This window comes from Centropristis striata, chromosome 17 (genome assembly GCF_030273125.1).
Source record: "Centropristis striata isolate RG_2023a ecotype Rhode Island chromosome 17, C.striata_1.0, whole genome shotgun sequence".
In the NCBI taxonomy this organism is placed as follows: Eukaryota; Metazoa; Chordata; class Actinopteri; order Perciformes; family Serranidae; genus Centropristis; species Centropristis striata.
In genome coordinates this window covers 23,399,565-23,426,347 of record NC_081533.1, presented here as the reverse complement: position 1 = coordinate 23,426,347, position 26,783 = coordinate 23,399,565, and the positions used below count along the sequence as shown (strand labels likewise).

At 38.3% G+C, this 26,783-nt stretch overlaps 1 protein-coding gene and 2 non-coding genes across 3 annotated transcripts in view; 1 reads left to right on the top strand and 2 right to left on the bottom strand.

Moving 5' to 3' along the window:
- Nucleotides 1-5,936: 5,936 nt before the first annotated feature.
- The window catches only part of m1ap (meiosis 1 associated protein), a 40,411-nt gene continuing 19,564 nt past the window's right edge, over nucleotides 5,937-26,783 (top strand). Inside the window, exons 1-3 of the mRNA XM_059354415.1 lie at nucleotides 5,937-6,200; nucleotides 6,328-6,525; nucleotides 12,365-12,530. Of these exons, the coding sequence (XP_059210398.1) occupies nucleotides 5,937-6,200; nucleotides 6,328-6,525; nucleotides 12,365-12,530 (628 nt within the window). The remainder of the gene's footprint in view (nucleotides 6,201-6,327; nucleotides 6,526-12,364; nucleotides 12,531-26,783) is intronic.
- On the bottom strand, nucleotides 6,793-6,864 carry trnaa-cgc (transfer RNA alanine (anticodon CGC)). Its single transcript has one exon. It is a non-coding gene; the product is annotated as a tRNA-Ala (tRNA).
- Nucleotides 23,080-23,151, bottom strand: trnaa-ugc (transfer RNA alanine (anticodon UGC)). The gene has a single exon. It is a non-coding gene; the product is annotated as a tRNA-Ala (tRNA).

The window sequence follows — 26,783 nt, the reverse complement described above, 5'->3', positions numbered from 1 at the left end:
GCTCCTCCTTTCTGTCCCTGAGTTCCTGCCCTCAGCCTCTCATTCATCTTTTTCTCAATTCATCTAAAAATGGGAGATAGAAAATCATAAAAACATGTGAGGAGGAAAGGACAAGATGCATCATTTTTTGATGAACTTATAATAAATGGGTATAAATCGATATGGATTTTTTTCTTAAACAAAAGACAAGCAGTACTGTAGTGTATTTTTGAGTATTTTTGTCTCTTTGCAGGTGCAGCTCAAGATGTTCTTGTGTACGCCCAAAATCTTTATTATTTAGTTATGTCCTTATAATTAAAATATGAAAAAATGTGGAAAATGTCAAACACATGTAAAATTAGCTCCACCAGCTTTACCAGCTACAGCATGTGTGATGTACAAATTAATGCATCAATAATTCTGATCCAGTAATGTAAAATATACGTAATGAATCATTCTGCATGATGAGCTCGGCACTTTAAGTGTAGGCCTATATTGATGCTAATAGCCTATTTTTATACTTTACTTGGGTAAGGCTTTTGACTTATAGCTAGCTATTACAGTGTTTTTATGTCATTAATGTCTAAATATTTCTCTCAAAACTAAAACATATATCGTCACACAGTTAAAATTTGAAAAATGTGTTAGGCGATTATTTTAACAGGGTGACGTTTTGTATCTTACCAATTAACGTTTTTTCTTTATGCCTCCTCGCGCCCCTGACAGAAGCAGCTCGCGACTTTATTTATTTACACTGTCATAATAACGGTTAGCTGTCAATCTGGCGTTGAGGACCATATTAAAAAACGTATAAACCCTTCTTATCTATGTTGAGGACGAGGTAAAGTTTGTTGTTCTGCTGGTCAAATCTCTCTCGTGGTAGTTAAAAGGATATCCCATATTTACCGCGTTCATAGAGCTGACTGTTCCAGCAGAAGCCAGCGGAGGTGGAGAAACGTAACGTGCTAAGGTAACTTTAATGTCAACAGTTAGCTAATGTTGGCTACACTCGGCTAACATATGTTGGTGCTGATCTCTGTTTATTCTAATCAGACAACGTGAATAAAAACAGAGCGAATTAAACATGAATTCAATATTCATAAGTGAGAGAACATTTTCCCCAAAACACAACAGATTATCAGTTTGAACACTATATATCTTTATTAAATGTGTCACAAGGATTAGCAATTTATGTATTTTGTTTTATTTCGTCACACTGTTAATATAATCGTCATTTTTTGTCAAAATTGGTTGGTTTTTTTTGCCTAAATCATCTCCTCATGACGCCGGCCACCTATGGTAAAATCACCTACATCCTCAGTTGATCAGATCATGTGATTTTACCCCTTTAAGATAATGGCCTATGTCAAGTGTGTGACTTAAGCGGATTTATTATACCTAAGTCAAAATAAAATGTGACTTTTTTGAACATGCCTTTGTGACTTAAACAGGATATGGTAACACTTTATTTTGAAGGTGTCTACATAAGAGTGACATGCGCATTTCATAAACATGACATGGGATGTGTCATGAACATTAATGACACTTTGAAGTAACATTAATACTCATGATTCTTGTCATGTCATGTTTCTGACAGGCTTGTGTGACTCTTATGTAGAAGTCTTAAGTCACAAAGGCATGTTCAAAAAATTGCAAAAAAAGTCATTTATTTCTCTTAAGTTACATAATTTACACACAGTGTTATTACTATGCCAATGGCCATCCTCTGTTACATCCTTTTTGAGTGAAATGGTCAATAAATGTCATATGTTACACTTTTGGTGAAGTTTTTTGTGTTATCTGCAAAACTTGAAAAAATGAGTGAGGCGATTATTTTAACAGGGTGACGATTTACGTTTCAGACAATGTCCCAACCTTTTGGAAAGGGGGTTGTAATATTAAGCTTTTAACAACAAAAGAGTTAAAAGTATTTCTTCTCACCAGATCATCTTGTTTTCAGTAAATTATACAATCACTTTTCATATATTTAATTTGATGCTGATACATTTGGCCAGCATGGCTCATACATGTATTTTCCTGTTCTGTGATGTTGTGTAGAACAGGATCATTAAGAAAAATCACATACTGTTTTGCAAATAATGTCTGTGTGATCACAATTCAGCAGACCAGATACCAACCCATACAATACTAGTATGGTAAAAAGGAGCGATGTTGTTTGGGTACTGGACTGAATCTGATGGGGTTTATTTATGTTTTGAGTTGTCTGAGAGATGACGCAAGATCAAAGGTGTGAGGGTGAAAGATGTGTGATCTGGGTGGTGCAGGACAGAATTTGGCTTAGAAGAGGAGAATTGAGTCAGAGAAAGATGAGAAAGGCAGAAGATCAAACAGCACTCACACCCTCACACAATATGCCCTTTATTACCAGTAAAATAGCCCTTTTCTGTGTAGATGAGAACAGAGCAGGGTTTCAGGACAGTGGGTTTAAGAGCTCTGGTGATAAAGAGCGCTCAGAGCTCAGCTTTTGATCAGGAGGGATTAGTTCTGTCAATGACTTCTGCTCTGATAAGACCAATCCAAGCCTTTAGGTGTTTTCCCGAGGACATGTTGTTATTTCCACCTATATTTTCAGTTTAAATCTGGTATGATGTTGTTGGTGCCTCAGTCTTGTTCTAGCTCACAGACTGTGGGCATCAGCAGACCAGTGCTACTGTTTGTGTGTGTGTTTGATGTGTTTAAAGCATGCTGTGACAGATGAATGATGTAATGCAGGCCCAGTGGCAGATTTATAGCAACATGACGACAGAAAGTGGAAATATTCCATCCCCCTTTAAATTAATTCATCACTCAAATATAGAAAGGACTTTGTAAACAAAACTGGCCTCTGCAAGTCCTTAGAAACACAAACCCTGGACTCTGGTTTATAAAAGTATTTTCTCCCTGCTTTAAAGCAATTGTACTAGGAAGAAATACACAAATAATTCAAAATGTTTAGGTATTAAATTAGAAATTCATGGTATTGTACTAAGACCTATCCTATGTCTAGGACTGCAGCTAATGATTATTTTCATCATCGGTTATGCTTTTATTTTATTTCTCATTTTTTCTATAATATCTCAAAATGATGTTGATCATCATTGGTGATATAAAAATGATTTTTTTAAAACAGCAAATCCTTATATTTGAGAATAGAGCTGCAGCGATGAGACAACCAATCAATTAGTCGATCCACACAAAATTAATCAACTGCAACTATTTTGATCATCGTACAGTCATTTTAGTAATTTTTTCCTCAAAAAAGCCAAACATTAACAGGTTTCATGTTTTTTAAATGTTAAAATTAGATGTATTTCTCTTTGTCACACATGACAATAAACTGAATAGCTTTGGATGTTTGGACAGTTGGTCAAATAAAAAATACCGTTTTAAGATGTTGAGCTCTGGTAAATTACACAGGGCATTTCACTATTTTCTGGCATTTTAATAACAATTATTTGGTTAACCAAGGTTTAGAATTATTAGTTGCAGCCCTAAACAATTTATCTATTAAATGTATTATTTTATGATTGACTAATTGCTTGATCAATTTTGCCATTTGGTGTGTTATCTGTATACTGGTCTGCCGCTTATATCAATTTGTCCTCTTATGAAATACCAAAAAGTCCCCAAAACTGGTTTGTTGGTGGAAGTTGTAATCTGTTGCCTTATCTCCTATTTAATCAGTTTTTCTCTCACTCTGTGTGTTCTCACCCACTGAGGTGTGGAGATGAAATGACAAATAGTACCGATGTCAGAATAGGGGGTCATTGATGTTGCTAAAAAAATAAGTTTCCCTTCAGTAATGACGATGCTGGGGACCAAACACAAAAAGTCAGATTCACACAGTCATTCGTCCCATAATGACAAGGTTTCAGATGGTGTGATTGACTCTCTGAAGCGTGAGGGGTTTTCCCCTTTCCATCCCTCTGGCCACATCCTCTGTGTTGCATGACTGCCTCTTGCCTTTTGACAGCCACACAGACAGGCCCCTTCCACCCAATGATGCTTGTGAAGCTGTAAAAAGGGAAAAAAGATGCATTTTTCCCTGATACATATGGATTAGGTTTAGGGTTTATCAGAAATGTGTCTATAAACGGCTTAGAGGGCTGGACATTTTTTTCTAAAAAGCTATGTTTAGATTTGTGTGAAAGGATGCTCATTTACTGAGCTACAGATGTGAGTATTAACTAGCACTGGTAGTTGCAGCCCTCTTATTTACACTGATACAATACTGATACTACAGGGGCTGCACAAAATCTCAATTATTTTGATCAATATTTAATTAATTATAATTATTTGTCACGATTAGTCATTAAGTTTAGAGAAATGTAATGTTTTATATAAAGCACACTGCTGTCACTTGGGCTAAATTCTGGGCTAATGAGCAAATATTTGCATCAGAATAGTATTGGTTTCTTATTTACAGTGCATCTCTTATAAGTACAAATAAAACTGTACCAAAACTCTCAACTCAAAATTAAATTAACAAAGCAATGCTTTCACTTTTAGGTTGTGCCACATTCCTGCTAATTAAGAAAATATTTGCATCAAAATAAGACTTAAAATAAGGTTTTTCTTCACTTGAATTCAGTCCATCGTTGACATTCCTATCGGCATCACTGTTATTGTCTGTGTTGATGAGGACTGCAGTTTGTAGTGTTTTTTTAGGTGAACAAGTGTCATGTACTCTTTGAATATGATTTGTTCTGCTTAACATGACTTGCCCTAAATCTGAAATACTTCCAAACTAATGGTTGATGATCCATTTAGGGGGACTAGCTCGTTGAATTCTGCTCTAGAAATTTCATTGTTATTTCACCCGTCCCATCTGTCTTTATAACTGTTATACTGTAGATTGTAGATGCTACTTGCACACCCAGCAGCGTTACAGCTCCCTAAACGTGAAGCCAAAACATGTCCATCGCCCCCTGGTGGCTGGCTGTTTAGGAAGCGATTAATTTTATATGCAGCGGAGTTTTCTATGAGCAGAGTCAATTATGCTCATTTAATTGTAGGAAGCCAATAATATGATCACATTTAATATTCAATTTATTGTGCAGCCCTTTATTACTATCTCCAGTGCTCTGATTATATTCCATCCAGTACCCACTTTGTTTTACTTTCTGCTGCTGTAATGACCCATTTTCCCACAGGAATCATTACAGTTTCTGTTTCTGTTAAAGTCTTATCCTTGCATCATTGCAGACTTTTGACAGCACTACTGCCGTGTTTATCATTTACCTGCCATGTCCTTGATATTTCAGATAGCTGTTAATTATCAACAACAAGTTAACAGTCTGCATTCATTCACATCAAAGCGTGTACCTTTTGTACATAGTAAATGCTTCAGGACTTGACCACTTGAAGGAAAATTTGTTCTCCTGGATGGCAAAATATGTTGTCTGCTTTGCATATGCCTTATGGCTCAATTCCACTAGGACTTTATGGCCTCCAAACAGATCTCAAAGTCTAATTTTCAGCCATGAAATAGCTTTCTTTCAGTCATTATTGCACAAAACCTACTTTAGTAGTTACTTTTTTCACATTAGCCTCCTCAGAAGTCAGGAAAAGCCCCTGAGTTATGTGAAAACAGAACCATTTATAACCTAGATTCTTACATAATTGTCCATGTATATCATAGCCTATTTATTCCTGTTCTATTTACAGTGGTGCTCACTGCTCATGATTATGACTACAGCTTATGTACTTCAATGTTGTTGACTGCATGGGGTGATTATCATTACAGGGCAGTGGTTTGTTGTTATGTTTTTTGGGCATTTTGATAATTTTATTGAGAGTGGAGTTACATTTGCACATGCAAAATTCAAACTTGGGGTCAGCATCAGAAGAAAAGTTGCCTAATATGTAGAAAACATCATTTATGTTTTGACTGGGATAAAAGGCTTTGTTAACAGTTTTTCAATTTGATTGTTGATACTTGTTTGTGTTGCTTTTAGATGTCGATGGACAGCAGAAAGAAGTCAGCAGCTTCCTCCAACTCTGGGAACTTAGTTTACTGGTCCTCTTCATTTTCCCGGCAACCAGCCAGAGTCCTGATTGTGGAGGCACTGCCACCCTGGTGGTCTGAGACTTGTGCAGTGCTCTGTGATGCTCTGGAGAACTTCCTGTCCCTGGCCTGTAGCCTGGATGGACCCTGTAGGATTCCACTTCTCAGCCTGTACGCCATCAGCAGACAGCAGGAATGTCTACTGCCATTTGTGGTAAGATAGAAGAAGTGTTGTTGCTTTTTCTTGTTCCTCCTCTCTCACACATCTTCCTATAGATGCATTTTGTCACATACATTATCTCCCACTTTTGTTCCATTTTGTTCTCCCTCTCTATTTTTAGCAGGTCCGTGGTAACCTGGCTAGGCTGCGTTCCTGTGTCGAGGAGCTGAAGACGATTCCAGGTGAAGGGTGCATCAGAGGAGCAGCCAGAGGAGGCGAGCTGGTGCGACAGGCGGTGCTGGACAGTCTGCAGCAGTTCAAACAGTACATCAGACATACCAGTGCTGGCAGCCAGGCCAGCAACAATATATCTGTGGAGGTGAGCATAGGTAGACCCTCAACATGCACAATCAGCTGCCTTTAAAACGATTTCAAGTTGACTTTTACAGCCAAATGGTTGCAAAAGTTAGACAATCATAGGCCAACGTAGTCCAAACAAAACCTCATTTCGTGTATTTTAGAAGGGCTCTCAAGCTGCTCTTGACCTCAGTGCTGACAGCAAATGTCATTCGCTCAGTGCGTCTGAATAACTGTTAATTTAATGTCGGAGAGCTTAAAGTGCTGCTTCAATAGAGGCCATAAGAAGTGGAGATGCTGGGGATTGAACCCAGGACCTCATACATGCGAAGCATGCGCTCTACCACTGAGCTACATCCCCTCTGAAAGTGTACACAGGTTGGATTAAACAGATGGACAGACAAAATATCAGACTTCAACAGAAGCATGACCAGTCTGTCCCTGACCTCCATTATGTGTTTATTATTTTAGCCAAGACAACAAAACTCCCCAAACCTTCACAAAGTGGTCAATTTAACCAAAACCATGATGTTTCTCTACACCTTAGCAATCTTAACAGTGCATTAACATTGATATAATATATACTAACTATATACACATTTATAATCTCACTGTGTATGTGCAAAAGGAAAATGTGGAGGACAGCAAAGCATGTTTAAAGCTATTTTAGGTAGAGAGCACTGTGAATTCAATATTTTCCTATCCTATGCAAGAAGAGCTCCTTCTTTGTGTGTTTTGTTCGTATGTCTGCTGCATTCACTTCGGAGGCGGTGCAAGACCCTGAACTGTTTTTTAAGTGTTTCATCCTTGAACAATTGTGTACTGTGTTGTGTTAAGTGACACAAAGGAGAGCATCATTCAACCCTGTAGATAAGAAGTTAAGATGCTGGGGATTGAAGACAGGACCTCATACATGTCATACACTTGCTGGAATGTCGGAAAGCTTCATATTTATAAGTTATACAGTATAAGTGTCTGTACACTACATTAACATGCATAGCTGTTGTTTTTGGGGGGACTTTTTGCCATTAAATCATTTGACTGGTAGAAAATTGCACATTAGTTTACACTATAGCCGAATACCGGCAATGAGGCGGGTCTCCCTCGCCGAAACGTCCCTAATTTGAATGTGAGCCCCCCTGTTGAAGAGCAGGGACATTTTTCTTCCCTGAAAAATGCCTGGTTGCTGATTGGATAGAACGCTAAGCGGGATGTGACGTAGTACTCGACGCCACAACAACATGCGCCATTTTTAAAAGCTGGCGAAGTGGCGAGTAGTCCTCTCATCCATAATTATCGCCACCTTGTGCATGAACACAGTGACAAGAATCACAGCAAGCTTCCATCTCCATGTCCTTCTTCCATCTTGGCATCTCCGTCCTTATTGTCTACGTTTGGCGCGTCTCCCGTATTAAATCCATTTGTGACATCATGGTCGAAACTGTCGCTAAGCGATTACTGAAGGATTGAAAAACGTATGTCAATCCGGAGTCTGCTAAATCCCTCTGGGGCCTTTTTTTTTTTTTAGATTATTTTTTTGGTTAATTTTTTGCTTTATTGAAAGTGATAGATTGAAAGGGGGTGATAGAGGGGAAGACATGCGGCAAAGGGAGCTCAGGCCGGATTCGAACCCGGCTCCGCCGCAGGAAAGGACTCAGCCTACATGGTAAGCGCTCTACCAGTGTGAGCCACTGGGACGCCCCTATTTTTTTTTTTTTTTAAATGGAGACACCCCGAGAGAGAGTGGCCTGAAAGTTTCCCAGTGGTGACTTTTTACCTGAACGGAAATGTGACTTGTTAGAGATGTGAGGTGGAGATTCAAGGGATTGAACCCAAGCCCTCATACATGCAGAGCATGTGCTCTTCCACTGAACTACATCCCCTCTTTTAATAACAGAGAAAGCTGTTTGTAACCCTGCTTCACATGTAACACTCTCTTCTTTTTCATCCTATTTCAGTTGGCATTAGTTTTATATTGAGTTTATGTGAATGTGACAAATCATTTCAAAGCAATACAGTATTTTAAAGGACTGTACACAACATTCAGAGCATAAATGTCAGTAAACAACTATGTGGAATGTAAAGACACATAGTACATCATACATTATTATTGTCCACAAGTAAGAGCTGTGTTCAAGCAATCGATAGGCTGTTCGTTCTGTGTACAGCCACTTGGAGACACATAACTTAATCTGAAAACTCTGTTATATAGTTCCTCAAGAATTGGAGATGTTGGGGATTGAACCCAGGTACTCATACATGCAAAGCATGCACTCTACCACTGTGCTACATTCTCTATTTATGCAGTAAAACCTTCAGTTTAAACTCTTCTAGAATGTGCACGCTATTCTCATTACAGCCTGGTTCCTCAGCTGAGTCCCAACTGGGTATACTGTGTGAATGCACAATTTAGTTGTTCTCATTTACATATTTATCTGTTTCTCTTCTCAAACAAATGGTTGTAATGGTCTCTTAGGTAGACCCTTACATGGTTAAGCATAAACTCATGATTGGAATGCTGATTTCAAACGATACCTGTTAGTGGGACAAACAGTAAGTCCTGACCTGCTGTGTATAACAAAAATATAGGTGAATGATAATGGCTGTTCTGCATGGTAGGCTGTATTGACATTAAAAAAAGAACAATCATAGAGAGGATAAAGTCATTTTTCTAACTTTAGTAACACATATAGCTATGGCCCATATATTAGCAGGCTTATATCATCATCAGTTTACCCCATCCACACTAAAATGCAAAGACAGCATTTTGTAGTTGATCCACTGTAGACATCACTCATGAAAAGCTCAAAAAGTGTGAAAAGGGGTGCCGATGATGAACACAAATGTATGCAACTTAATGTAGTACATTCTTTAGTTTATATGACAGTTAACGAGAGTTAACGAACATCAGTCCCAGTGGTCAGTCTCTTGAAAAGAGAGGCTCCACTCATATCTGTTAAATGAGGTCCAATTCAGTCTATTTAACAGCTGCAAAACCATATTGAATTAGAAATCTAATTTGCATTTTTAAAAGCTTAAAAAATCCTCTGTTGACAGTCCACTTTAGTGGCTGAAAACTCTGCAAATGTTATATCAGACAGCCCTCTCAAAACCAGCTTGTGCACATTTCAAATGCAGCAAATGGGCTCTATTCATCTGCTGCTGAGCCATCTCTCTAAGAAGAGTTATAAAAAATGATATCAGTAAAGCTTCAATAGTTTTTAGCGCCTTCATGCTAGAATATCTGCTTCCATCACATTTAAATGTCAAATCCTGAGTGCACAAAGTATTTCAACCACTTTCCTTTTAGAGTGTCACCCACTTTTGTACAGATTATGTCAAAATTGTTTTGGTTTGTTTGATTTGTTTCCACTTGCAGGCGTACATCCCTTTCCTTGTGATTTAAGTGGATTGAATTGCACAAAAAAGGTCAATAAAAGGTCATGGTTATCATGTGGATGCAGCACATTTATTAGAGCTATTAATCCCTCTTTATGTTATGTAATTCAGAGCCAGCTTTGGGCAAATATTCTACCAGACGCAAAACTTTAGACACAAACACAGCATTTACATGTCAGCAAAAATAGTTTTGTGGAATGGGACTATCATTTGACATTAATGGAAGCATCTCTTTTGTTCAATTTTAATGTTGGGCATAATGGGCGCCAACTGAGGAATGAACCAGTCGCTGTATTTCTTACGAAATTTGAACAGCATGTCCTCTGGATACAAGGCTCTGGGTTGTTGATGAGGATTTCTCAAATCCAACCAGCTTTATTAGGAAGCTCTGGACAGATGATTACACTAAGACCCACTGTTTCCGACAGCAGCAGATATGAATAGCACCATTAGGAGACAGAGAGACACTAAGCAGAGACATGGCCCCGTGTAGTGTGTGTATCTGTGCGTGTGCTGCTGTTCCACTTGTATAATACATGTCTTCATTCATACATACGTTTTCTGACATTCATGGGGTTGTGTCTTCCTCTGTGGTACCTCAGCAGCAGATTCTACTTTTGGTAGGAAGCAGAAAGCAGAAATAATCCCATTATAATCATCATTTACCGTTAATGTGATTCAGCCTAACATTAGTTTATCTGTGTCCCCCCCATTAGGCATGTAAATTCTGCAGAAAACTAATTTCATCTCCTTCCATCATCAGGCATAGTGAGGAATTATTTTACATGCTGTCTAGAGATCTTCATTATCTGAAAAATAATGGATTTGTGAAAAACATTTTCCAGTCCGTTTCCAGCTGGTTTTTTTCATTCACGGTGCCATGACGTGTGAGTTGATGATAGCTCAATGACAGGAAACATTAAAATTACAGATCATAGGGCAGTTAAAGCTGTGTTTTTCTCACTAAAAACATAGTTTCACAGTACGTGTAAGTGTAGCGTTGTGTCATTATAATATTTTATGCCCCTTTTTTAAGTTAGGGTGGGAGCTTGCTTTACTGGGACTAAGACAGGAGTTCTGACATCATGCTTTTAATTTAGTGACAGTAATTTACTGTATGTCATGTCCCTGAAGGACAACAGAAACACAACAGTCAGACCCAAAGAATGCTTTGCTGTGGTGATGTTGTGGCCTGTTCTTCTGGTGATATAGAAACTTAAAACACGAACTTAATCTTTCATAACGCCAGCTGTAACAATTCAGAAATGAGCTTCTGGGAAAGAGTTGTGGGAAGGAACAGCTATGTGGCTTAATAACAATCAAAGGGAAACTGGGAGGATGGATTAAAAGTACAACAAGTGCTGTTACCCCACATAGTTGTGCTTTTCTTTCTTCTCTTTAATCGGCATGGCGCAGAGGCCATCTAAATTTACTGTATTTTCCTGAAACCAAATTTCAAATTCTTCAAAAGATGTTTGCACAATCACTTATGAAGGAAAAAGTGATATTGCTGCAGTACAGTATGACGAGACGTGATGAAATGTACAGTTCTATTTTAGTTAAGGGTCAACACCATAGACTTTATAAAAGAAGTGGATGTAGCCACTGTGATGTCACCCATTGGTTTGTGGAGTATTGCTTTGAAGCCTTGAGTTTGGCATTTTAGCTGTCCCCATCTTGTTTTTTGCAGCAAGAAGTGACCGTATTTGAAAAAGAGAGTGGAGCTCCGGAGAACATCATGCTGTATTTAAAAGACCTAAAACTAGCGATTAAGACCATAAACTCATTAGGAAAATGTTCACCTAGGTCAGGTGTCGGCAACCTTCACTAACAAAAGAGCCATTGTTGGCTTAAAAAAGAGAAATAGTAATGGAGCCGCAAACCTTATTTTGAGCCTTACAATGAAGATAAAACAGTCTACCTAAGTCTAAATTAGCCTAGCAACATTACTAACAGGTCATAATGAGCATTTACTAGCATTTACTGGACACTGAAGAAATATCTAGGGAGGTTTGGAATGGAAAGCCAGCCTAGCTAAGGAAACTCAAAACTAGACATCAACTACACATTTTTACAATTGAAGAATACAAATTGCTTTGGGTCTATGCTAATGATAAATGAAAACTAAAATAACCGTTTCATTTTTAACCTTTCTTTTTTTTTTTCACAGCCACAGGGAGCCACTGCAGATGGCTTGAAGAGCCACAGGTTGCCTACCCCTGACCTAGGAAATAAATCAAATGCGAAGTAGGGTCATTTTCTCATAGACTTCTATATGCTCAGATTTCTTTTTGCAGCCAATGTAGTCGCCTCCTGCTGGCCTTTAGCTCAAACGCGTTTAAGGTACTTCCGCCTTCACTTGTCTGATCCGGGGGTTTCTGCTTGGTTGTCACCTTTTAATGTTTCTAATTTGACTCGATGTTCTTGTTATTTTTTTTATTTCCTCCTGTTTCTATTCACAGGTTACTGTGGTGACCAGCCAGCCAGGGCGGGGCATTGTTCGCCAGTTGGAGATGGGGCTCAAAGATGCTGACCTGATGTCACTGAAGCGGCTCTTGGTGGTGCAGGTCTATAGTGCGGCAGACTGGGGCCAAGACAACAACTCACCTGAAGGCACACAGACTGAAGGTAGGAAAGAAATATGCAGAACATGCAGACACACACACTTACACAAACACACACTTACACTCTGGATCACAAAGTGACACTCGGTTAGCAAGCAGCATTAACACACACAGTCTCACAAGGAGGTCTGCTATCTATTTCCTTTACTCCCCCTCACTTTCCACACACTTCTCCCCTGTGCTTTCTTAATCATCTTCAGTGGAGCTGTGTAGCGTTGACCCATTTATTACACTACGCTGTTTGTCACATATCTTCAGTCAACACTCGAGACACATGTCACAATTTATAGAAATTGGCTACAATCCAAGCATTTCCCAATCTTCTCAGAAAGACTAATTTCATAATGATATGTCTTCCTTTGTAATTACATGAAGGTTCAAGGGGTGTGGTCTGAATAAGTAGAGAGTGCAGGGAGGATTGGGGAGAAATGAAGGGAAGGAAAAGAACAGACAGAAAAATAGAAAGTGAGAGGAAAACACACAGGGAGGAGGGAGGAGAGCAAAATGAGAGCAAGTGTAAGAGAGAGGGTGTGGTAAACACAAGCAGTGAAGTCTTTCTTGTAAAAATATTTATGCACCATCTGAAATATTCATTCCATGGTGATAAACAGTTGTCTGTATCAGCGGAGAAAAACACTGAACTGACTGCAACTTTTGTTTCCTCAGAAGTGTTTGAGATGCTTGGAAATAGGATATTAATGATGTAGTGAGTTTTAACTCACTGACACAATTATGTCAGTTATGTAATCTGGCCGTGTTTGTTGTTATCACTCCTTCTTAGTTATTTTTACATCATATCAAAAGTGAAACGTTATAGGTTTGCCCCAGTTGTCCCAATAATAATGTTCCTCTCGATTTGAAGCCGCCTTGGTCGTATTGACATCAATAGAAGCTAATCATGAAGATATCAAGAACCACAATGTAAATTAATCCGAAGCTTTGTAGTGTTATTCTAACTGAGATGTAAATCTTGTTTTTATTTTCAACCAAACATAATTAAATCAGAGAACATGGATCGGGAATGACCACAAGGGTGGAGAGGACCAATTTGTGTTAAAAGCAGATGTTATCCAGTTTTATGTTGCTTTACCAGATAATTACTGTCACACAAAATTATGTTTATCTTCTCAGATTTTTTTCCCATTTTTATTTATATAAGAAAAAACAACTTATGTTAACCCTCTGAACCCAAAGCAGTTTTATATTGTTTTTTTGCTCCTCTCTCATTTTACTCACTGTGGCCTCGTATTTTACTGAAATATGTATGCCAAGCAACTCTATGGACGCAGCACAGTCATGGCTAGAGAACTCAAACATGTCTTTTCCACAGCTTTAATGCCATAAATCATTAAAAAAAAACAGTGATTGAATTCTTAGTAAAAGTTTCACTGTATTTGTATCATGTGTTTGTAGGTCTCAGTGGAGTCATTAATGGCTGTGTAGTTACGCTGACCAGTGCAGAATTTAATGTTTTTTACAGGATCTGGTTCATGTAAACAGGGTTTTGTTTGGCACTTTAAATGAGATATGTAAAATAATGGCACTTTAAGGAAATATTTTAAACATTTTAAGCTTAGATTTGTTATTTTTTTTATGGTGGAAGCTTTAGTCACACAGTTTGTTCAATGTGAGAATCCGTCCATAATTTCCGTTTTTACAGTTTCTTGATATAACGAATAGTGTCATTTAGGGAAAGGTTCCTTTCCAACCTGCAGGTAGATTGTGTGGTTCAGAGGATTAAACTGCTAACACTGCAGTGATCATTTTCTGGGGTCAGAGGCCAAAAAGTTAAACTATAAGCTAGGAGTTATGGGTTTGTCTTTGATGAAAAGTAAGGGGAAAGGGAGTGACATATTTGAAAATCAGTTAGGTGAATATCAGAGGAAAGAGGGCCGTGTTGACCATGTTGTGTGCTTATGTTTGTTAAGTTTGACTGTAAAAAAAAAAAGAAGAACATCAGGAGTGTCCCTGCAGCAGCTCCTCTAGGACAAATTCCTTTGTCTTTATTGTATCCATGGATCAATATGACTGATGTTTATTCCTGTTCTCTCTCCAGTGTGTAATGAAAAAGCAATGCTATTGAACAAGTAAATGTTTGGAATGGAGCCTTGGAGACATTGTTATGTAGTTACCACAGTTTGATGCTAGTCAGGCCTTTAAACTGCTGTGTTGCCACTGGGACAAGATCACTGTGTTCCTCCACAGTGTCTCCAAGTGTTTATAGCAGCGTTTGAAACATAATAGTCTGGAGCTCTTTGATACTTCAGCCCACACTCTCTTCATTATGTCAACACCAGTGGTGATCCTAGGCCACAAATGTCCCACATAAAGCTGCTGTATTAGAAATGGATCTTTCCACAGTGGAGAAAATATTATTGCTGCTACCATAACATCTTTACACACATTGTAATTGGTGGAACAAATATGTAGGTGGCTCAGAGCACATATCATCTCTTCTGAGTCACAAAAATGATGGATGTTTTTGTACCCACTGTGTAACACAAGTGTCAGTTTTAATATGCATCTTCGTGTGGTTTCTGTCACCATCAGTTATCTAAAAAATGTTCAAAACTCAAATGTGTAATGTAACAGCTTTATACATTAGATTACTTATTTTTCTTTTTTTAGTAATGTATTTACAGTAAAACATATGGAAGTTGTTGTTTTACAACAAAACAACCAGGCCTTCTTGAATATGGGACCACACAGTCTCATTTTGTATGAAAACCACTTTTCTGAATGTAGTTTAGGGTTTTTTCATTCTATGACATTACTCACAGTGAAACCGCAAACATTTTGGACGAAGTTCTGTGAGAACACAGAAAAGGAAATGGGGTCAGCGCTGCAGCCAAGAACTCCACTGACCTCCTAGTTCATCTGGCCGAAAATGAAGCTGGCTTAAATCAAAGATAAGAAGTTTAACTGTCTAGCCTGTGTGAATTCTACTCAGACTTACTGGATGCTCGCAAAGGTCATTAAATAGTCGTTTGAAAGTAGTTTAGGCACTGCTGCCTAATACCCTAATGAAAGTTTGACAGGGCTGTCACTGTGTTAAAAAAGAGATGCTTAGAAACACCCGGTTCAAACGTTGTCACACATTTTATTGGGTGTCATCAGCCTCAAAGGCAGGGGTTAGAAGCTATGGTAAGTAGGGGTCGCTCCACCTTCTAGTATGTTGAGAAGGTCGTTATCAGCACATTAGATGGGCTGCTATATTAATGTGTATTGTAAGGTGGCCACGTTAAGTGGCTAATAATTGTTTCCTATATGGAGTGAAAGCTTAAATATAAGACCAACCAGGAGACCAGGATTTCAATGTATTTGTATGAGATTAAGAGAGATTTAGAGTGGGAAATAAAAGCTAACTTTATAAGTAATTTTTATATCATGCAAGTGTCTCGATGTGCGTAACATAAGGTATTTTAGCCAAACCATGATTTTTTTTAATTAAACCTAACCATGCCATTTGGCCAGTTTCTGAGTCATACTTTTTCATTTGTAAAGCTAAACAGTTTTGGCATATAAACCTAATGAAACTAAATGGTAAATGTAACAAAACTGCAACCAGCCATTTAATGTGCTGATAGTGTGCTTTTCACACAATAGGTGGAGCAGGTACCTCCTGATCAATATGTATGAGGTTGATAACAACTGGTAACAGCAATTTATTGTGCTGACAACATTTAAAACAGGTGCTCAAAAATTATTTCCATTTGCTTTATTATGATTTGCATGACCCTGAGGGGTATTGTAGAAGAACTTAGCTAATCAGCCATGGGATCTAACAAGCGTTCTCATTGGCTGACTGACCAATCGTTCAGTTCATTCTCTCAATTTGTAAACAACTTATTAATTTTGGTTTTGATAAGAGATGTGACATATGATACTAATATGCCATATCTAATTCTCAAAAATGTAGGAAGCAATGTTTATTCTGGGAATACTCTGGAATCTGGGTGCGCTGTGGAATCTTAATAGTCTCCGTGTGTGTATGATGCTGGATGTGTATGATCTGAGAGAGAGAGAGAGAGAGAGAGAGAGAGAGAGTGATTGTACCAAATATGTCTCACTTGACACCAGACTATTTATTTTAGCTGTGTGTGTGTGTGTGTGTGTGTGTGTGTGTGTGTGTGTGTGTGTGTGTGTGTGTGTGTGTGTGTGTGTGTGTGTGTGTGTGTGTGTGTGTGTGTGTGTGTGTGCACGTGCGTGCATGTGTGTGTGTCAGTCCACAGAGTGCAGTATATTATAGTAAGTGGGTGGAGTATCTATTTTTCTTTTTTTTTTAACCAAAGTGAGTTAAAGCCATAACTTACATAACTCTTATACAATGATACTGTGATAATGACTGGCAGCCTGACAAGTGTGAGGTCTGCAGTGTGTGTGTGTGCTTGCACTCTGCAGCATGCAGTTATGGAGGTTGAAGGTGAAGGTTGGGGGCGAGGAAATGCTATAAGTCAACAAGGGTCCTCACAAGTATAAAAGTACAACCGTGTGTGTGAGAGTGTCTGAGGGCCAACGCCTTGATAAGCATCCTGTTTTTGTTGAAACGCAACCAGTGTATCCTTGAATCCCCGGCCTGTTCTGTAATTGTACAGTTGAGCACCAGGGAGAAGATAGAGAAATGGGTCACAGAGCAGAGTGAGACAGAGACAGGGATGATTACGGCACCAGTGGTTTTGGTTTTCCTTCTCACATCTAAACAAGTTGTAGACTGAAACAGATTCAACAAGTTGTCCCACACTGGGTGCAATGATTCTTAAGGGATGGACTGCAAAACCAACTATTCATTCTGTTGTTTAGTTTCAGAGGAGAAATATGTAATTGCATTGTTTTTTCTTAGCTACAAATCAAACAAATTAAATCTGTAAGTTGTGCAGCATTCTTTTGCAGATGAACTGCTTTGAGAATGTTTACTTTTTCAATTAAATTAATCAGTTATCAAAACAGTTGGCATTTTAGTTGATAGTTGACATCTAATTGATGAATCTTTGCAGCTCTTGTATTTCACGCGAGTACTATTTCCTACTCCTACTTTCCTACTGTCTTCTCTTTCTGTAAAAACTAGTAGTTGTAACTATGTTTTCCCACATGCTAGACACTGTGTCATAAAAGCCAGACAGATAATAACTGTTGCAGACTGTTGCAGCTTCTTATAAGTGCTAGCTTTTTTTCATTGGGCATTCCCCAGGGATGTGGCTCCTCCATACTAAAAAGTGCACAAGAGTCTTTCTTTTATCATTCCCCATGATTAATTTGTGGTCAGACTTTGGTAAAAGTAGATGAAATTATGTATTTAAAAAATAACTTACTGGCCAAAAGGAGATGCTAGGATAATCGATCAAAACAAGGTTGTTAGTGATTGTCCTAGAGGCGGTGTTTTTTTTTAGGATGGCACATTAAATTTTGTCTCGGTTGACTTTTCAGTGTGTTCTGTTGATGCAGTTAATTAAATGTAGTGACTTCACAGCTACAGACGTCATCTTCTAAAATGGTCAGACCTCAATGACAAGAGACGGAAGTAGAGGTGAAGGAGAAGAGACAGAAGAAGGAGGGGCAGGAGGGAGCAACGCCCGTCTGTTCACACAGAAAAGCTTTATGATGGAGCAGAGAGAGAAGGAGAAAGACAGAAATAAAAAGAAATGCTGATAAAAGAAATACCAAAATAAAGAGAGGATTAGACTGATTAGATAAGAACAGTGATAGACAGGTGTTGATAAGAGTCGACAGACGCCCTCTGGTCCATTGCCTGATTGAGGCCAAGGAGATAGGGTGACATCACCTGCGGCTGACTGTAGTGCGCTGGCACTAACCCAGACATCTTTCGGGTAGCCAGACTGCATTTTTGCATTCTTAACAGTTAGTGAAATATTGCCCCATCTGTGCTGTTACTTTGCTCCTGCAGAGTCTGTCCCCAAAATGCCAGGAAGTTACACCAAAACAAGTCCAACCAATCACATCTGAAAAGTTCCAAAGTGGCTAAAAGGACACAGGAATAAAAGTGACACTAAAACTTCTATCTAGTAATTATTCCATGTAGTTTTGTGTACGCTTAAAGTGACAATGAGAAATGAACCTGAGACAACTGCTTCATATTAATTTATTCTGCACATCAGTGGGAGTTCTGGTATGATTTTGCATTTTTTAGCATCACATTACATTCTTCTCGACATCAGCTCGATTTGGCACAACATGTTCCAACACACACCAGACAAAGTGTGTATTTACTCTCAAGACAAAATCATGTGGTGTGTTTTGGGAGAAAGACGTGTTATTTTTTGCAAAGTCATTTTCAGTACTGGAGGACACCCACTGTGACAGACAGCCATACACACACAGACACACACACACATGCGTACAAGCACCGTCTGGAGCAGCGACGGTGATAGATTACTTCTGTCTGACTGTCTCTCATTAACACCTGGGCCTTTGTCCCCCGAGCTGTGTCATCATCTTCGTCATCTTTCTTTTTTCAGGTTGTGAGGTTCCTCAAAGTCTGATACTATCAATCCACTTTCCCCTGTTTTTGTTCTTTTGTTGTTGTTTTTGTCAGTGAAATATGATGACTAATTCTGTTTCCCAGATCCTGAACACTTTGATAGATGGTAATCATTTGACTTCAGATTACGATGCTTTTGAAAAACCAACACGTCTTAGTGGTTGTGTCTTTTCAAAGGAGCAGACCCCTTAAAAATGTACGGGTAAAGTTTTGTTTATGTAAAGATCTCACTTAGCATAGACATTCAGTTACAGTGACATTTTCTGCATTTGCCTGTATTGTCATATACAACAGGTTATAATAGTTTGGGATTTTTCATTAGTTTTAGTTTTAATTTCGTTGTGAATTTTTGTTTTCAAATTTTGTTAGTTTTAATTAGTTTTTAGAGTGAGTTTGCTAGTTTTAGTTTAGTTTTTATAATTTTTAGTGTTAGTTTTTTTTATGTGTTGTGTGCAAGATTCAAAGAGATGATAATATTTTTGCCTTTATTTCCTTTGGTTTATCCATCTTAGCTCCAATAAGGTTATTAACTCTTACAGTTCAGTTTTTTTGGGGGGGTTTTTTGGATCGAGCGTAGACATCCCAGTCTCAGTAAACATATTAACCATGTTCCTGCATGTTCACTAACCAGCAGCTATTTAGTTGGAGCTAAATAAATAAATACATTTCATATCAACCAAAAAGGATTATGCAGTGTTTCCCCTACATGTATTCTGCGCAGCAAAAAAAAGTGATTTGTAATATCATGGTTGAATTGAAGACTTTCACTTGCACGGTGAAAGCACAACATCCAAAGTTTAAAGTGTTGCCCCAGCGACACTTTTACCATAATAACTAAACGGTTTGCGCTATGGGGAAAATTCCAATGTTTTCTGAAAACTGAGAAGTTGGTCTTTACAGCCAATATGGTGCCATTACGGCTTCTCCTGGAAGCCCACAAAACAGGAATACGCCAACTCAGCAGCAGAGAAATAGAAACACTGGATGATGTATGAAAAAAGTTGACAAGGACGAAAACGAAGGACATTTTCACTATAATTTTAGTTAGTTTTGTAACCACACAATACAATTTCAGTTAGTTATGGGTTGTTTTTTTTAAAAAAACTCTCGTTTTTATTTTTATTTCAGTTGACGAAAATATTTTTTCAATTCCAGTTTTCGTCATTTCTCGTTAACTATAATAACCTTGCAGTGCACATATTGTTTCTGGATTTAATCCTTACATCTTGCCTGCTATTAATCTTAGCCAGAACAGACATTGCTTGGTTATAAACTAAGTAGAAATGCTGGGGATTGAACCCAGGAGCTCATACATGCGAAGCATGTGCTCTACCACTAGAGCTAGAGCCCCTATGTTTCAAACTAAAGTGTGTCACAACAACTTTAAGCTTTTTTCTCATGAAAGATCTACTTATGAGGATGTTTATTCTAAAAAATAAAAAAGCTAGAGATGCATTCCAGGACCTCTTCAAGCAAACCATGCATTTTACCTCTCAGCTACATCCCCTATGTATATGACATATTTACCAACACCTCTGTGTTTCAATCAACTACAGAGAAAGTCTGAGAAAGTGTGTCAACATTAGCTGATATTGCTGTTGTTTGTTGTCCTTATATATTCAGCAACTGTATCGTACAGTTGGAGTGCAGTATAAGAAATTATTTTACTTATATGGTGCCTGCATGTACAGTTAACACAACATATGTGACACAGTGACTTCTTTACAGTATTTCAGATGTTCACAGCTGTGCACACATAGCTGTGAAGCAGAAACAGATTGTTCTGAATGAATGTAGCCCTGTTGAAAACAGCACAGCTATAAACTGTGTGAATGTCAATGAATCACAGTAGGAGTTTGAATATGAATGATTTCACTGACATTTCCACTGAGACACTCTTTGAAAACTTTACATACCTGACAACCCATTTGCAGTTTCATTGATTCATATTTGCAGTATCTAGATATGATGATGAGCTGCTGTAGGCTTGAAAAAACACCAATGCTTCATGTCCAATGCTTTTGATCTCCTAATGGAAAGTGACACCATTCCTCCACAGAAAATGTCATCATTTGGTGTATTAATAATGATACTGGTAACTGTCTATGGCGACGATTCATGAAGGTTCATTTTCTGCTGATGTTACTCCTGTTCTCTACAGAGACTTACTCAAATTAAAATGAGATTTTGAATGCATTTCCATCCTATCAAATCTAAAATATTAAATTGTGTATTGTGTTTATCTTCTTTCAAGCTTACGGTTTTCTTCTTAAATGCTTTTTCCTCTTTTTCCCATTAGTTTCTTGGTGCAACTCCAGCACCCATTGATCACTGGTATAAAGCTGGAGATGCTGGGGGTTGAATCCATGCACTCTACCACTGAGTTTCATCCCTTTTCAGTCACTTTGTAAGTGTTTGAGCATTGTCCACTATTGCTTACCAGTTATAAGTGGCAAATATTGATGTCTGAGCTCAGCTCAGTCACAAACAGGACAGTAAGTTCACAAAAGACATATTTCTTGTGGAACAGCTTTTATTCTGACAGAGAATGTTAAGTAAATATGGACTGACACAGGTAAGCTAGAGTTGCTTCTTGAGTTTTCGACTTTGCGGCTCTTTTCCCATCAGCACTATCAAGACAGTTTGCTATAGGGCAAACATGATGCCCTCTTAATTTGGCTTCCTGAATTATCCCTGTCACCAGTGTCAAGGATGCAAATGTTGTACGCAAGTAGTGGAGATGCTGGGGATAGAACGCAGAACCTCATACATGTAAAGCATGCGCTGTACCACTGAGCTTCATCCCCATCATAGTCCTAGACATTATTCTCAAAGACGATTGAGCTCAGAATGAAAAGAGTCATTTAAATTCACTTTTGAACTCATCTGCACTGTACCCCCTCATCGTCACTGCTGTTTACAGTTTGCTGGAGGGCGAGTGTTGCACATCAAAGTTGATCTTTTAGTTTTGCCTCCTCTACTGGATCCCCTTATCATGACTAGTTTGAATCACGGTGAGCCAAGTGTTGTTTTAGCCGTACAAGAAGTGGAGATGCTGGGGATTGAACCCAGGACCTTATACATGCAAAGGCTGCGCTACAACACTGAGCTACATCCCTTACCTTTGGAAGTCAACATGTTCATTTTAAACTCTTAAACGCAAATTATGCCATTTCTTTTAGAATGGGCAAACTACGACAGTGTAAGACAGCCTTCATCATGGGGGCGGTGTTCTGAATGCATTGGTTTGTGCCTTTACAGACCTGATCCACTTAAAAAACAAGTTATTTTCAGTAAATGTGACTTTGCATAAATTTTGTTTGCTAATGTCTATATGTGATGATTTCCATTGCTTTTCTACATAATAATCAAATCTGTGTGCTTGTGTATTTGTGTTTTCCAGCCCTTTGTCTCTTGTCTTATAATAAGGTGCAGTATTATGAAAATCCATGTGATGCAAGCTTCTAAAAACTCCCTGTAAATCCCCTACAAACAGCTGCCTAAATCTCTTTCCTCATCATCATATTTTGACAAATATTCATTCAAACAGTTTTAGTGTGTTTCCTACCAGTTCTCAGCTTTGTCAAAGCTTTTATTTCATCCAAACAGAGAGTTTGCAAATGCATCTCAAAGTGACAACGCAGTCATTCCATACACGTATATTTAATCCCCAAATCCAGGTTTCAAGTGACAGCCGTTATTCTATTCAAACACCACGGAAGGTTTTTTTGAGATTGCCTGTGGAGGTAGTGTATTATCCTGTCATTGATCTGTTCTCCATCCATACACCCATCCGTCTCACATCAATAACCTCCATTATTGCTTCTCTACTTTAGCTCTGAGCTTTGAGGTAAACATTATTTTCTCATACACGCCAATACAAACACAGCCAGGCTCCTCAGACAGTGGCCCCCTCTGGGAGGTTCACAGCCTTGCTATAAAGATGGGAATATAGTGAACCCAGGAGCTCACAATACCACTTTTTGTTTTATTAAACGCAAATTGATGTTTTACTTAGCAAATAAATGCCAAAGAAGCTTTCCATTACAAACAAATATGGAGATGCTGGGGATTGAACCCAGGACCTCATACATGCAAAGCATGCGCTCTACCACTGAGCTACATCCCCTCCAACTATAAAAGAAAGTGGCTGTCTCAGGTCTGATAAAAGAGCTGAAGAATGTTCAAAAGCATTAGAGAAGTAGCACTGACGCTGTTGTTAGCACCGTTCACCTCAGTGAATAAGAGCTATATTAACAGTGTTAGCTCTATTAGCAATGCCTCTGGAAAAAAATATTTTTTTTTCCTCTTACCTATAGTGCTATGTATCAGTCTAGATTGTTTTGTAGTGACCTCTGCCTCCTTTGAATATAATGAAGCTTTACTGCACTTCACTTGTGGTGCTCAAAGTGCCCAAAAATACATTTGAAAAACTTAACAGCAACTCTTTCCAGGAATCATTACTCAAGATAACCCACAGACATTTTTGTGAGCAGTTTCACGTAGGAACTATTTTCTTTCTACCGAACTACACCCACCAACTGTATCAGAAGGCCAGTAGTCAGTGGTGTGAAAAGTATTCAGATCCCTTACTTAAGTGAAAGTACCAATACCACACCGTGAAATGACTCCACTACAAGTAAAAGTCCTGCATTCAAAACTTACTTAAATAAAAATACAAAAGTATCAGCATCAAAATGTACTTAAAGTATCAAAAGTAAAAGTACTCTTTATGCAGAATGGACCCACTCAGATTGTTTTGTACATTCTAAATATATTATTGGATTATTATTATCGATGCATTTATGTAAATAAATGTAAGTGTTTTAATTTTGAAAAGGCAGGGCTCATTTTAACTACTTAATATACTTTTACGTGGTTTGATTTTTTCTTGACCTGGAAAGTAACTAAAGCTGTCAGCTAAATGTAGTGGAGTAAAAAGTACAATTCTTGATTATATAAAATGGAAATACTCAAGTAAAGTACCTCAAAATTGTACTTAAGTATAGTACTAGAGTAAATGTACTTAGTTACATTCCACCACTGCCAGTATCTCCTTATCGTGCACAGCAGCTTGCAAGTATCACAGGATCATGAATGTGGCAGGCTAATATTGACGCCTTATATGGACGTTTTTGAGGGGAGACCAGTCTGGTCCCTTTAAGGCTGCAGGATTCTGAAGATATGGAGATGCAGAGAAAAAGAATAAACAATTTGTATTCATGATTGATTCATGACATGTGGATTCGCTTAGATTTATGGAAAGATTATTGAAATGTAAGTGCTACATCAGTATTGTCTGTCATTCAAATTAATGTGACAATTTAAATATAATTACCAGAGTCGCCCTAATTATTACAATTTGACAAAATCAATGTAATGGGACAGGTCGTTTCATGTCCATGATGTGCTAGGGGGCTGATTATGAGGAAAATAAATGAGAGGATATTATAGTTGTTGAAAATGAGTGTAAATCCATATTTAAGCACAAATAAAAATATTATAAATGTGCATGTGTGTTTGAAATTAAATTTAGAATTAAAACAAATGTGCCTAAAACCACATAACAAATGAAATTAAAAAAAGAGCTCATCCTGAGTGCTGTTTTGTGTTTAGCCTGAGACTTTAGAGTTAAAGGTAGAAGCAGCACTCATATCTTGGACAAATAGCTCTTTCAAACTGACACCCCATCAGCATTTCTTGGATCCATCTCTCAATAGAAAAGGATTACTGCCCATTATATCTCCCCTAATCCTCTCCCTGTCCTTACTCTCTTTCTCTCTCTCTCTCTCTCTCTATCTCTCACTTCCTTTTCTTCTCTTTCTCTCTGTCTTTCCTCCCAAACTGCCCACAGCACTGGCTCAGTGTTTTCCCTCCAGATTTGTCTTTTCTTTTCCTATCTGTCCGTCCAGTTTGTACGAGAGATAAGTAGCTTTTTACAAGGACAGATGACAGTTATTGTGGTAAAGACTAGGAGAATAGGAGTGTGTGTATAACAGTGTGTTTGTGTTTATGTAATTGAGCGCACCAATCTGTTTTTTTTACCGATTTTAAACTCTCGTGTGTCCAATGTGCTTCACTACAAATATGACTGTTGCTGGTCTCTCTTTGCACCTTTTTTTCACTGTGTGTGTGTGTGTGTGTGTGTGTGTGTGTGTGTGTGTGTGTGTGTGTGGTCCTCACCAATATCATTTCCCCATATAATTTTCACTTTTCTTTGAATCATTCTCTGCTTCACAGGATCTGCCGTGCTCCATCAAAGCGGAACAGAGAGATGAGAGGACTTTTTCACTCTCTCCTTCTCTTCTCTTTCCAGCAACTTAATTACTTTCTCCTCCTCCTCCGCCTCCCTTTTCCTCTTTTCCTATGTCTCTTTTTAGGAGGACAGATTCACAGCTATGTTTTTGTCTCCAACTTTCTCCTCCCTCATACTTTGCAGACTTTGTGTGAAGTATCCCATTTCCTCCCGGCTTTTATCTTGCTCGCACTTTATCTCTCTTGTATTACCATAGATTTATGATGTATTTACCTAGATTTACTGTACTTCTATGGCTAAAACACTTGTTTTTTTAGAAGTGTGTCCGTTTCGTCAAAATACATACTATATATAATAACATTCACTTTACATATTCAGCCTAACATTGTTCGGCGTGTCAATGTTACAAAGATAAAAAAGGATGAAACAATACATACAGTATACACTGAGAGGAGCCTGTTTTTAGTCTATACACTCTACATCAGATCACATTTGAATATATACATGTTGCCAAGATTGTGGGTGTCCTATAATGTATTGTGTAATTATGTTAACGGTTCCACTGCCTGCAGTATCTTTGTGACTGCCACCTTGAATACAAAATGCTCTTTTTGTTCAGAAGTGTTTTCCTTCTCCTTATTTGCCTCCTGTGGAACACTTAAGCCATTTCCACACCCCACACAGTTGCACTTGGATCAGCATACATCCTGCAAATCCATTTTGAGTCGCTAGAATAATGACTCTGAAATTTTGTGTCCCTTGAGAGGAGGATTATAATCCACTGGCCCGCAGCCAAGATTTATAACAGGGTAAGACAAATCTTTGTCCTGCGGGCTCACAACCAGCCTTATTTCTTGTATTACATTACAGTAATAATGTGAAACTTTATTGATCCCCAGAGGCAACCACTCAGTTTGCCTTCACTCACAAGACCTGAAGAGCAACAAGCAAAGCTTTTTGTCAAATATGCTTTTGCAGAGCAAATGCTTGCCATGTGGTCATCTGGACAGTGAAGGACAGAGCCCCTGCACCCTGACCCCAAATAAGACTAAATCCTTATTCTGCTGGGCCTTAAAAAAGATAAATAGAGTCATACACTGGGCTTAAAACAGTATTTTACCTATGACATATCGACTCTTGTCCAATACACTTTTTAGTCAGCAAGAAAAACACTCAATGAAAATGTTTGTAAATAATCTATTCTAGCACATAAATTGAAAACATTTTTGTACAGCAAGACATAACGTGTTTATTTGTGAGTGTTACAGGTGCCAGTAGCATCCTAGCTAAACTAGGCTAAGCAAACCACCCAACCACAGGACTTTATCGTGGCAGATATTTGATTTTAGCCAGATGGACGCTGTTTCGTCGCTCACCATTTTTAAATCTCCGTGCGCAATGCTTTATGGGTATGCGGGGCGCACAGAGGATACACACATGCATCTTGAATTTGGGCAAAAGAAGGACTCTGTCCTCCGGAGGATCCTGGACATTGGGACGGTCCT